Source organism: Lacerta agilis, chromosome 1 (assembly GCF_009819535.1).
Source record: "Lacerta agilis isolate rLacAgi1 chromosome 1, rLacAgi1.pri, whole genome shotgun sequence".
In the NCBI taxonomy this organism is placed as follows: domain Eukaryota; kingdom Metazoa; phylum Chordata; class Lepidosauria; order Squamata; family Lacertidae; genus Lacerta; species Lacerta agilis.
The window spans coordinates 114,774,232-114,787,784 of record NC_046312.1 but is presented as its reverse complement, the minus strand read 5'-3'; the positions used below and the strand labels follow the sequence as shown (position 1 = coordinate 114,787,784).

The 13,553-nt window shown below is 41.6% G+C and overlaps 1 protein-coding gene across 3 annotated transcripts in view; it reads left to right on the top strand.

The window, feature by feature from the left end:
- Positions 1-13,553, top strand: part of METAP1D (methionyl aminopeptidase type 1D, mitochondrial) — a 94,154-nt gene that overhangs the window by 69,217 nt on the left and 11,384 nt on the right. For all 3 annotated transcript variants that reach the window (XM_033168112.1, XM_033168109.1, XM_033168108.1), the window contains one exon: positions 1,289-1,452. In XM_033168112.1, coding sequence (XP_033024003.1) covers positions 1,289-1,452 — 164 coding nt within the window. The remainder of the gene's footprint in view (positions 1-1,288; positions 1,453-13,553) is intronic.

Genomic DNA, 13,553 nt, shown 5'->3' with positions numbered 1-13,553 from the left:
ATTATGATACCTTAAGAGGCAGAGCAAACAGACAAAAATAGCAACTTTCCAAAATATATAGTAGATCCATTCTGATTTGTTATTGGGACAGTTATATAGCAATGAGCATTCATCCTGATTCGCTTGTGGGGTATTTGCATGACTTTCTGTTAAAACATCCATTCATTCCCACACTTTTCAATGCATTTCCCCATCACATTCCAAACTGCAAATGAAGCCATTTTTTTAAAAGCGGGTTTGTTGCACTAGGGCAACAGAGCTCATAAGTCCATTTTAATTGTGCAAACCTGAAGTTCTAGAAAGCACATGAATCTCTCCTGAAAAATACAGACAGTTTGGAGGCACCCAGAGAGCATTTCATTTATACTGTGTACATGTCCGCCATTGCCAGTCTTCTGCCTTATTTTCTTTTTGAAAACCCAATAAGATGCAAAAAATTAAATAAAAAAGCACTGTAACAGATGGTTATAAGAACTGTTTTCAAATGTGGCAACTAAAGATGTCCCAGCTGCTGAAGCTATAGATGTTTGTATAAATATAGGATTTATGTAAATCCTAAATTCCAGATATGGAGCTGTCTAATCTATAGATGTGACATACATTGTAAACCTCAAAAATCCTATGTTGGCCTTACGTTCTCATCCTTCGTGCCATTATCTCATCTCATGCCCTACATGATCGAATCTGTTGCAGGAAAGAAGGGGAGATGATGTTCAGCGCAAGATGAGATTTAATTTTATTTCCAATAAGTAGTCTCTCAGTAAGTGTGTCCACAGAAGGATGGTCTTTAGGCCTAAATCCCAATTCTGGCTCATCCAACGGATTGTGGTTTCTCAGGCCGACCTTTGCATTTCGTTCTCATGAGGAGGATAATTTGTGGTACATTGTTTTTAGTTTTTCCAGCCTTGGCTTCCATGTTCCTCGTTAGTTTACTTATCACTGTTAAGGCCGCTAAAATCCCGTTGACCAGTGTGATTTGAATAGCCTAATTCTGCAGGACCGTAGCCTTAAATTCACAGCCTTTAATTTCGTAGCTCGTGTCTGTGGAGAAAACCTGCGCCCGAGATGATGTTTGACAGTGACGGCCTTCTCATTACCATGAATGATCACAGCTAACAGACGAAAACTAACTCCCTTCCACCACCCAATTTTCTGTTCCACTTGCTGCATTTCAATTATTTTATTTTATTTTATTGCGCCTTAAATGCATCGTGAAAGAAACTCAAGAAAGTCCTGGCACCTGACTGCAAAACGCAAATGTCTCTTTTACATTTCTGCATGTGCTTAGGTGTACTTCAATGGCTACCATGGTGACACTTCCGAAACAATTCTAGTGGGCACCGTGGATGAGTCTGGTCAAAAGTTAGTGGAGGTTGCCAGGAAATGTAGAGATGAAGCAATTGCAGCTTGCAGACCTGGGGCTCCTTTCTCTGTAATTGGAAACACAATCAGGTAAGCCTTATAGTGACAAGTAAAGGGAAGGCTGGCAAGCAGGACAAAGGTTATTGGTGGTTTGGTATATAGCTGATGACATGTTTTATGATTCAGAACCATCATTTCAGTCTGATATCACTATGTGAACTGCCAGTCTGTAATGTTGTTCCCTGGGTAAGAAAGGATTTTTAAAAGTGAATTACACTAGACAGGGTCAGTAGATACAGCCCTGTAGGAAAAGCCAAAGACATTTCTAAGACTGGCTGGCTCCTTACCTTTGCAGGTATGATTGGTAGCTGCTTTGACTACCTTAATAAAATCATATTGGAGATGGGGGGGAAGCATTGTGTTCACCTGTCTGTTGCCTGATAAATAATGCCAGCAAGGACTTTTTTTTATCAACGCCACGAAGAACTGCTAAAGGTTGTCAGAATTATTCAGTGCTGCAAACCCTTCCCCTTTTATAACAAAATGCATACAGATTTAAACGCAAGGGAGAGCTCCCTTTAGGAGGTCCCTCCCATGTGAGATGCTTTGATCCTGGAACAATATGATAAAACCAATGGTCCATCATGTTCTGGTTTATTAAAACGTATTATTTGATCCTTTTACTATTTGCACACATATTTTTTTTCTTTTTTAAATGTTGCGCCTTAATGCCCTTTCATTAATATGTTAATGCTATCGGGAAGAAATTGCATGAATCTCGGTGCCTACAAAAACGCGCATTGCTCAGAATCCTGAAAAGATGCTGTCTTCCCCACCCCCACCCCCACCCCCTCTGTATGAATCTTCAAATACTTTAAGAGAAATAAGGAAAAGAGAGCAGGAAAATATCAGTTTGATGTATTTATAGCTTTAAAAATATTGTAACAGAGTCTGAATCAAACTTTAGTAAAACCACTTTGGGTTATATCCGAGAAGCTTTTATTGAAGACTTTGTATAAAATTGTGTTTTTGACAGTTTTAAATTATAGGCTAACTAGCCTGGGGAAAAAGGATAGTGTCTATCTGTTCTTTCATAGGAAATGTTGAATCAGACCCCTACTGGGAAAAGAAATTTAATGCATATCTCACTATCTTACTGTCCATGAATGTAATAGAAGTGAATTCAAAATGTAGTTTTATTTTTGCAAATGGGATGAGTCGATGGATGCAACTCCATATTTTTGAACACCTAGGGTTCAACAAATTTACTGGTGGTGCTCTTGCATTTTAACAAAATTTATTCTCGAGTCGAAGGGGGCACAGAAGACGAGATTCTTATTCAAGCATTCTCTCGAGCGCTGCATTCATGGCTGTGTCTAAAGGGCATGTCAGCCTTTGATTCTCTCTGAGAGGTAATTATCCTTTTCCTGTCACGGAACAACAAATGATAGCTAACTACAGAGGAACATTTGCAGTAGTCACATTCATCAACTGCAGGGGGAAAAAATTCAATTTAATTGTGCAACACAGCTGCACATAGGCTTTTTGAACATTGCTGTTGTTCTCCCTGTCTTGCTATTCCTCCCTACCAGATCTATTTTTTAAACTTTTTCCCCCCTCCCTGCTTATTTTTTTCCCCTCTTCCACCCCCCCCAACCCCCCATTTTTTTTTGTCTCTTCTTCCATTTTTACTCTCTGTACTTTCTTGTTAAAGTAATTTTCCTTTGTGGCTCTCTTTCTTTTTTCCCCTCTCCCCCCCATTGAAGGCTATGAATGTAGAAAATTATCACAATTACTCATATAATTGAGCCTCTTTGTAGCAAGTGCAACTCCAGTACCCTTTCTCCATCATGAAAATGGTTTCATTATAGGGTTTTTCATATTCTCTGACACCATCTACACAGAGGAAAAGGCGTGCAGATGAGATGTACTAGGAATAGGGTAGATCAGGAAGGTCACAGTGGGAATAATTAGCTCTGCTATGGAAAGAGCATCTAGGCCTTTTACCGCTACATAAATGTACTGTCCGTGGCTTTTAGTCACAAAAAAACTTACTAACAAATGGAGCTCCCGCCTACTACTTTGAAAAAAAGATTTGTATCAACACTACAATTTTCCATCATTAAGACTAATAACACAGAGCCTAGTATACATCAAGGGGAATAAAAAGAAAAATCTCACATTCAAGTGGCGACTGGGTGCTGACCTTTGTTCCCCTTTTTTTTGTGTACGACTTAACTCTTTACAAAAAGAGAGCCACACGCCACACCAACACGCAGGTGAACTCCAGGCAGTGCTAGCGAAAGTAACAGCATTCACTTGGAAAAATCTGATAAATCTCCGTACAGGGTAATGCATTTCATTAGATTCACCGCATTAAGTCTAGCTGTATTTTTTTTTTATTAAAAAAAAGGATAAAGAGAAGAAGAGTGGAATTGAAAGTGACATTGGCCTCTGTCTCTCTCTCTCTCTCTCTCTCTCCTCTTTTTTTCCTTTCCCCTCCTCTCAATGTTCATGCAGAGGTCAGTGTTTCACCGCATGTAAATGCGTATGTAAAGCTCAGTTGAAAAGCAGATTAATTTGGATTGGTCGGTAGTCACAATCACATCCAGAATAACAGACACCCCCCCCCCCCCATCATCTGGGCTCTTACCTATTGTCTGTTTTAAATATGCTGGTTTTGCTCAACCAAGGCTTTTCCTGGCCTATCGCAATGTTGCATATGTAGGCTTTGTCACTGTATATTCATGTAAACAAGATGAGAGTTTGGTGGGGGAAATATATTGATTTCTTCCTTGCCGGCATTATAGGAGAGACCTATCAAGATTTGAATGTGTGTCCTTCTTTCCACAAATGTGCTTGGTATGCTTGCAGCGTGTATTTTGAGATTCCATAGGAAACACATTATGTTAATACACTGGGAGCATTTGAATGGATTCTGTAATCCAGAATGTTCTTCGATTCTGGAACCAGAATTTAAAGAACTGTAGCGTATCTTATAGGAAGTCTATTCCGAGAAATGGATATATTCACAAAAATTATTTAGCAGATTGGTTTCCTTTGACTAGGCAATTACTGGCCTACTTTTATTCCGTCCATTTAAGTTGACCGCCAGAATTCAGATGACTGGATTTGAACAATCTTTATGTACACCTTCTGCAAGTTTTCTGTTTTAAAAAACCTCTGTAAGTTACAGAGCAGAAAGGCATGTTCCCTGGAAGTCGTTACTTAGATCTAAACAAATGAATGCAAACATAGTTGTAGTTAAATCAAGCCAATTTCAAACTTGTAGTTAAAATTACCGAGATAAGAGTATCAATAAATGGTTTTTAAATGTTTTAACTTATAAATATATGTTTTGATATTAACTTAGAACAATACAAAGGCAGACTTTTAAAAAAGAAATCTGTTTCTATCAGATTATGCACATTTAAACAATAAGTGGCTCAGGCAAAATAAGTCATTTTAATGTCATCTGTGATAGATTTTCTTTGACAGCTACTGTAAATTACAATTACACTGCTTCTCCCTGCACTTGAAAGTAAGCATTGCAATAAATTATCTTTTATTTCAATCCATCATGTCTGCCTTTCAGAAACAGAGCACCTTAAATAAAAGTTCAGCTCTATTGTAAGAAAAATATAGTAATTTGTGATAGTTTGAAACTAAAAATGTACCTTTCTTTAAGGAGAAAGCCCTGAATTGTGGGCTTTCAAAAAATATTACTAATTATACTTCATGGTTCATTGTCATTAGAGGGAATCCCTGAACTTGTGTATTCTCTTAAGTCTAGAACTGCTGCTTAAGAAAAATAGTTTAAATTCTCCCGGGAGCATTATGTAATCAACCAAGGAAACCATTGTGATACCATTGAAAAAAATCCATAATCCAACATATAGGTTCCAAAGTCGGGTTGCATCTGTGTTGGCAAAATTATGCCCTTTCCATCTCGATCAGTGCTGATTAACAGGGCAAACGGGTTTACTTTCGCCGAGGCGGCCCCTTTCAGTGCTTCTGAATCAGAAATAAAACTGATGTCTTTGTGAATTCGTTTCTTAGCAGTTGCTTCCTGTCTCTCAGGTTCTGTAGCCATGGTTTGGTTCCCTGCCACACACTTGATTCCCACCACCACCACCACACACACCCTCACCTTGTGTTACGTCTCTTCTGAGAATTAAGCAATTTTGCATTTGACAGTCGTCAGCCTGGCCGTTTCTAAATAAGCACCTTTCCTCCCTGTTCCCTTTTTTAAAACAAAAACATGTGTTTTTTTGCCTCTGTTATTCCCTCAGCACGAGATTAGTAATACACATCTAGCAAACCTGCAGGGATGCGCAATTACACAAAATGTAAAAGAAGGTGGAATTCTGCAAACTTGGACCAGATTGGAGGGCGAAAGGATAGGGCTCCTCAGAGCTTAACAAGGGACTATAGACTTCCATCCAGGAGAGACAGGTTTCTGTGCAGAACTCCTAGTACAGCCGTGTAAACTGTAGTCAGAACACTTGCTCTGCTTTTTCATCATAAAGCTAGTTTGCGCAGTCCTTTCACTTGGGTGCGAAGGTGGGCTCTTAACTTTCCTAGTTCTGTGCTTCCATGGAGAAACGGGCCATGCGAACTGGTGGTTCATGGCTATCGTCGGCTTTGTTACCGTAGCAGCAATCCCCATCCTCCCCCCCAAAAAAAAATTATCTGCAAATATAGGAACTTTTGCTAACTCCACTGTCATAGATACGGTTAACATGTGCTCTTTCTGCATGTACCCAAGCAACCTTGAGACTCCTCACGTGGGCAGAAAACATACTGTGTGAGCTGGCATAAACTTCGTAAGATGCTTGCAGTGCAGAGTGTACAAGTTCCTTGTGCTTCAGGTGTGTGTCAAGTTTGTTTCTCACTTGCAATGAAAACCTTGCGCCAACAAATGCCTTGGCTCACATCGCAGCCATCTCCAAAAGGGTAGTAGGCTAGGCGGCTAGGCTTTAGGTTGAGACTAAGTGAAAATAGATTTAAAGATAACATGCATTCTGCTGTAGTGCTCTGTAGGCGGAAGGGTATTTAAAATCTGCAAAGAGTGACATCGTACTATACCATTTCCGAATCAGGTGTCGGGGGCAGGGGCAGCAACATATATGAAAGCTTCTCCTATCTGTAAAGCTGATGTTTTAGAATAGGGCTGCCATACATCCAGTTTTTCTCGGACATTACCGGGGTTTCAAAGGCAGAAATAACGTCTGGGGGGTGTTTCTGAAAGGTGATGCTTTGTCCTGGCTCTTAGGCAAGTCAGTTGAAAAAGTTCAACTCCTTTCCAATTTTCCTTAAAAAAACAACTTTCCAGGCGTCCTGATTTTTACTTTCTGAAATATGGCAACCCTATTCCAGGAAGAAGTCCTCTAGATCAGTGTTTCCCAACCTTGGGCCTCCAGCTGTTTTTGGACTACAATTCCCATCATCCCTGACCACTGGTCTTGCTAGCTAGGGATCATGGGAGTTGTAGTCCAAAAACAGCTGGAGGCCCAAGGTTGGGAAACACTGCTCTAGATGAAGTTTTCCCCCTACAAGTGTAACATTCAGTTCAATCTTGCTAAAGGGGTGCTTGTGCTGAAAATCTTGAGGTGGTGTGGTTGAAGGAGACAGTTGTCCAAGTTTGCACTCTTGAATTGCCCTTTTGCACTCCTTGCTTCAGAGGAAAGGTCTTGTGTATGCAAGGGGTTCAAATCCATTTCCTAACTGTTGTCCTCTTCCATTCTCCCAAGTCTGCCCCACAATATTCAGGCTTTCTCAGTTGGAAAGACACTGAGTCCATAACAGAATCAGAGCACCAGATCTTTCTGTGTTCTCCCAGGCCATAAGCACCTTCTCTCCCAGCTTTATCGACTAATCTTCTCCTAGCTGCTACTTTTTATTTCAGCCAAGAAAAGAAGGCAAGGAGGTAATTGTGAATCTTTGTCACTGCCTACTTCAGTCGAGATTTCTTTCACCCAGTTCATTGTTGAGGGGTTACAAGTTCAGCATCTCTTCCCAAAGTTTTCCTTCAAAACACATTTGTCACACTCGCACCTTGAACATCTAGACTCCGGTGGCTCGCTAGGGTCACACAAAATTTTGAAGGAAGAAAAAGCTTTCTGGGGCATAGCTTTTTTTCATTTGACTTTCAAGCCCCAAACCAATCTTCCTGATTCCATCCCAGGAGAAACATTTTGGAGAAAGCTCTCGTCCTTCCTCTTTCTGTGGCACATCAATGACACTTGCTGTCACTTTTCCTTCTACTGGATCCCAAGTGGAGAAAGGGGTGATGGTATCTTTCAACATCTCCTCTCTAGTCATCACTGCGGATGGGTGAATCTGCTAGTTTTGTTTTCTCTCTGTTTCTCATTTCCCCCATCTTTTAGTACAGATTTGGTACGATTTTTGCAACAGTTTGTGAATTCAGAAAGAAAGAAAGAAAGAAAGAAAGAAAGAAAGAGAAAGAAAGAAAAAGTCCTCACAGAAACGTGTCGGCATTTCAATCCATATTCCTCCTAATACACACGTTTTTCTTTGTTTGGAGAACCACATCCTAAAATTCATGTGTTCATGTATTGTTTGTATATTTTTTTCAGGAAGTGTGAATTAAACAGGATTGCACTAAAAGGCGAACAGAAGCAAACTGTCTCCCATCCCTAGTTGTCACTTAAACCTAGAACACAGAGCAGTCCACGATGCGTAGCACTGGATTTCAAAGTGTGCTGTGAGAGGCCTTTTTCCCACACTTGCAGCTCTACAGCTCTGCCTCTCCCCGATGAGTTGTTGTTGTTGTTGTTGTTGTTGTTGTTGTTGTTGTTGTTATCTTTAAATGCTGGCTTTCACGTGTCCACTAACTGACAAAAGGACCTTGGGGCCTAACGGACATTAAAAACAGTTGGGTTTTGTCCTAGGAAATCTGGGTCCAGGTTTCCAGCTCATCCATGGTTTTACTGGTTGGCTTTGGGTAAATAAATGGCTTTTAGCATCTATTCCAACACCTGCAAAATTGGAAGAAGCTAAGCATCTTGCAGGACTAGGCTTGCAAAGTGCCATTGTATCTTTATGAAGCGCCATAATGCCAGAGCCATCGGCAGAACTGTGTGCAAAAAAATAATTGAAGTGCAAAGTCATGAATGGAGGAAAATGCAGAAGGAACCTAGTTTGTGCTGTTGATCAGCTTAAACAGACACTGGCCTTTGAAATAAATGTTAAGTTCAGTTGAATTTCGCAGTGCTGATTTGCCTTCTTTCTAAAAGGAGAGGTGCTGGATTATTTGTATAGTCATCTCTGCCTACCGCCTAAATTTATTTGTGCTTATTGGTTGCCTTGATGTAGGAGTATGCAAAGTGATAACACAACACAAAATGAAAATAAAAGAAGCTAAGGTTAAAAAACAACAACGGGAAGAGCTATCTAGAAATTTACTGCACCATCATTTTTTAAATTGGGTGGTGAAGTGGCACCTCTATAAGAAAGATTCTCAATGACATGGAGCGCATCGGGCACACTGCAAGATCTAATTCCTTTATAAGCTATGGAACATGGAATGTGGTCCTTCCTAAAAAGACCAAAGAAGTCCTTAGGCAAGAAAGTGCTCTTACAGACTGGTCCATCAGCAGGTCTACATCCTGCCGAGTTACCAAGTACAACTCCTTATCAGAAGTTACAATCTCATATCAAAGCATCTTAGTTCAAATAGCATCATGCCCAGAACTCCAGTATGACATGAAGCAGGAAACAACTCAAGGACTTTGCTCACACAGTCCTCCTGGAACAACCCAACACTATTCAACCTTGGCTTTTAAGGTCTCTGTGGATGGAGATATCGCCACATCCTTAAGCCAACCTCTGCTGCTGCAACCACTACTCTTCTGGACATAAGGTTCTTTATTAAATCTTTTTGCCTGCAATTTGGGCTCATCATCATTTGTCTTGTGCAGTTACAGTAGACAAAGAGCTGCTGACCCTGATTCTGCTTAATTAAGGCAACTTTTCTATCTGACCATAGTTCTCAAAAGAGGCACGATAATGAATTTTCTGCCATGAAATTGATGGTAGGCAATTTACGAACACAGTAGCCAGGAGTGGTTTGAAGATTGATTATGTTGTGTTTATAAAGGTTGGGGTTCAGCTACGTTGCTGTGTGTGCAGAACAAGGTCCACTCGTGCAAAGGAGTTTGCCCCTTCTCTCCCCCAAGCCCCCCATACCTCTAAATATGTTCTGGGAGTTTGAGGGGGGGGAACCAAGAACAGGTGTAGTGGGTGGGTGGGGAGTCTTATTGCGTGACCAGGCCTTGTTCCCTACACTTACACCCCACATAGCACTATGGTGAATTCCACCCATGGAATTGAATTAAGTTGTCTCCTTAGTACAAGAACATCTGCCTATGCTAGGGGTCTCTCTTCTCCTCTCTTCCCATATTCCCCCACCTGCACACATCTGTTCTGTGTTACCACCACCACCCAATACTCCAGCACAGATTTGGGCCACACACCACAAGGGCGGAAAGAAGAGGAAGTCCTGACTTCACGCTAATAGGACAACTTGGTTGGATGCTACCATAGATGGGGAAGGATCCAGTGCCAACATGGACACGGTGCCTGCAAGTGGACTCCCAAAGGCTCAATAGGCCTTGTTTTCTCCCCCCACCACACATACACTTGTGCACAGGCAACACACCGGGGCATTCTTTCAGACTCCATGTCAGAGAATAAAGAAGGATCGTGGCTCTATAGAGGCTGGTGGGAATTTTCTGTCTTTAGTACAGGCACAATAGGATTAAGATAATATTTCTTTATTGTCATTGTACAGTACAGTGAAATTGGATGCCATCCCATAAAAACAACACAGAACACCACATACATACATACATACATTAGACTATGTCCGTAGTATGCCCAAGGTCCAGGGTGACTTAACAGCCTTTAACACAGGCATCCCCAAACTTCGGCCCTCCAGATGTTTTGGACTACAATTCCCATCATCCCTGACCACTGGACCTGTTAGCTAGGGATCATGGGAGTTGTAGGCCAAAACATCTGGAGGGCCAAAGTTTGGGGATGCCTGCTTTAACATATACAAGGTAAGATCAGTGGGTGACAGTTTCTTCTACAGACCTTTCCCCCACTTCACCCTTTGGTTTTGGTGGCATTCCCCCCTTTTTAAGACAGCAGGGGTGCTGCCTTAATTACATATTAAGAATAAGCTAACACAAACCCAGAATCTTTGGGCATACAGAGTATGGGGATGGTTTAACAGCGCGATTTCTGCGCAAAGGTTGTACACACACCAGATTTCTCTGTTCGGATTATATTTCCCTGGCAACCTTAAGCTTTCATTACTGCTGTCCTGTCAGTTAAATGACAGGCTAGCAATGACCTATGTGTCTTGGCCGCCTGAGCCCAGTACAGTTAAAGTTCTTCAGATGAACCCACTCTTGTCTAAAAATAATTAATAAAAAAAAACATGGGGAGGTTTTGTCTGAATGCAAGTAACACCCAAAGAATTGGTCTGGGATAAGCTTGTACAAACATTTGGAACCGAACTGCAAACTACAATAGAAGAAAAAGATGAGTCAGATCTCATCTTTCCAACAGGGGAGAGCAGGCAAGGATTGTTTTCTGTGGTAAGCCAAGGAGGGAAAATTTGTCCCTCTTCAGTCAGGTGTAATTTGCAGCACAGTTGCACAGCATGAGACCTCACTTAGGCAGATGCCCATCTCTCTATTGTCAGCATAGATGCTGCATGGGATCTGCACCTCAGAAGTGTACTACACTGGTGGTTTTGACTATTTATACATTAACTTCTGCTCACTGCTGGCTTGCAACCGGCTTGTAAAGTAGGCAAGCTCTTAGTGGTGGTTCTGTGGTCCATCAGAACTGTGTGTTGTTACTCTTGGGCTTTAGAGAACCTGAATTCATCTCTCCAGAGAACTGTGAATAGGAATATGAACAACCCACTGGTTGATAGGATGGTTTTTAGAACCGTAAAGCACCCGAAAGTTTCAGTTGGTAGGTCTCACAATGAAAAAGAAACTATTGGTTTTAATGCTTTCCATGACCCCTTTAAGATGTGTTATTGGAGGGGTATCATCCTTTTTCGGCCCATGGCATATTTGCAAATCAGAGAAACTGCCATGGTAAAGGTAAATGACCCCTGGACGGCTAGGTCCAGTCAAAGGCGACTATAGGATGCGGCTTTCATCTCGTTTTTCAGGCTGAGGGAGCTCGTGTTTGTCTGCAGACAGCTTTCCGGGTCATGTGGCCAGCTTGACTAAACTGCTACTGGTGCACGGAGGACTGTGAGAAGTGCCAGAGTGCATGGAAACGCCGTTTACCTTCCCGCTGCAGCTGTACCTGTTTATCTACTTGCACTGGCATGCTTTCGAACTTCTAGATTGGCGGGAGCTGGGGCAGAGCAACGGGAGCTCACTCTGTCATGGGTATTCGAACCTCTGACCTTCCAATCGGCAAGCCCAAGAGGCTCAGGGGTTTAGACCGCAGTGCCACCCACTCCCCTTAAACTGCCATGGATATCCTACACAGCCCAAAACCGTACACGCACTGAAACCTATTCTGTTGGTTGCAAAATTAGTAGTAGTAGTAGTAGTAGTGTACTGCCCTATACCTGTAGATCTAAGGGCAGTTCACAACATAAAATTCCAATATGAAAAACACAAAATACATAATAAAAATAAGAACAGAAATAAACCAGTAATCCTCCCTTCCACAACACATTTAAAAGGGCATCGGATGTCAATCAGGCCAAGGCTTGGTTAAAGAGGCAAATCAAAATGGCCCTTGAATGCTTTATTTCAAGTCTAAACTCAGCACAGGGAGGGAGGGGACATGGTGGGCACCAGGGAAGACTTCGTTGAGTGCATATGCACCCGTGGGCACCACTTTGGCCAACCCTGGCTTAGAGCCATTTGGCACTGAGCTCAGGAATGCTGACTTCCCAGCTGTTTTGTGGCTCACATCCTGAGTGCCCCGTGGTGAAAGACACCTGCAAACTACTAGAATATTCACCAAATGTCCGTGAAATCACAACAGGAAATAAAAAATGTGGGTGTATGTTTGTTGTACCTACTCTTCCCCCATTGCCTATTCACATGCCCTAATCACAACCCCCCATTCTGCCATTTGTACACAGACACCCCACATTATTCTCATATTCTTATGTCTAATAGCTTCTCACCAATACAATAGTTGTAGTTCCTTGTGTGTCTGTATAGGACACACAGGCGCTGATGAGCTAATGGCAAATTCCATGTATATTTTACAACATTTTTTTAAAAAGCATTTTCATAGCGTTTTTAAAAATCTGTGTAGATCCAGCCTATATCTGTTTCCAGCAACAGAATACAGCCCCACCTGTAAGTTCTTCGTGCTAGCAGCTTAGCTTGTTAGAAAGAAGCATTATTGGCATGTGGTACAATTATCTCTGCTCATTGTTTTGTGTTATTGTGAGCCACTTTGAGCTCAGTGTTGTTCAGAAAAGCAGAATACAAATACTAAAGTCAAAACATATAAGCATTCTGTTACATCACAGACCTTCAGGCAGTAACAAGGCATAGGGCATCTTTGCAATGAAATAAAACCAGACTTCTGTCTTGCAGCCAATAGGGAGATTTGTGTGGTTTTACCTCCAGGGGTGGTGTTGGTTTTTTGGGGGGGGATTTGTTAGGCCACAATATGTAGTGATTGGAAAACCACAACTTGCAGAAATCTGGCTTCTACCTAACTCTTAAAGGATACAGGATAAAGGATGAAGTCTAAAAGCATTTGCATTCTTCCATTTCCCCAGGAAAGCTCCTCTGTATTTGGTAGCTGTAAGGGAATCTGCGAAGAGGCAGAGGCATTTGCATATTTGTGACATATTTGTCTGAACAGAGTGAGAGTAATGCTTCCTGTCGAGACAAATTGATTTTATTTATTAAAGATGCTGAAACAATTGTTGAGGGGGGCAGTGAAGAAAAGTAAACCCGAGTAAACAAAAAGGTCCAACGTTTGAAGAACATGTGTCCTCCAGAGCTGCTTTTCTGCTCCGAAAATCCAACCCCCCCAAAAAAAAAAATTAGTGCAGCCTTAGTCTACATTTTAGATCTCAAAACCCCATGCTTCATTTCCTCCCAGGCATCTGCCTTCCACAGCTCCCTTTCCACTTGTCTTCTGCCCTTGCACTCAGT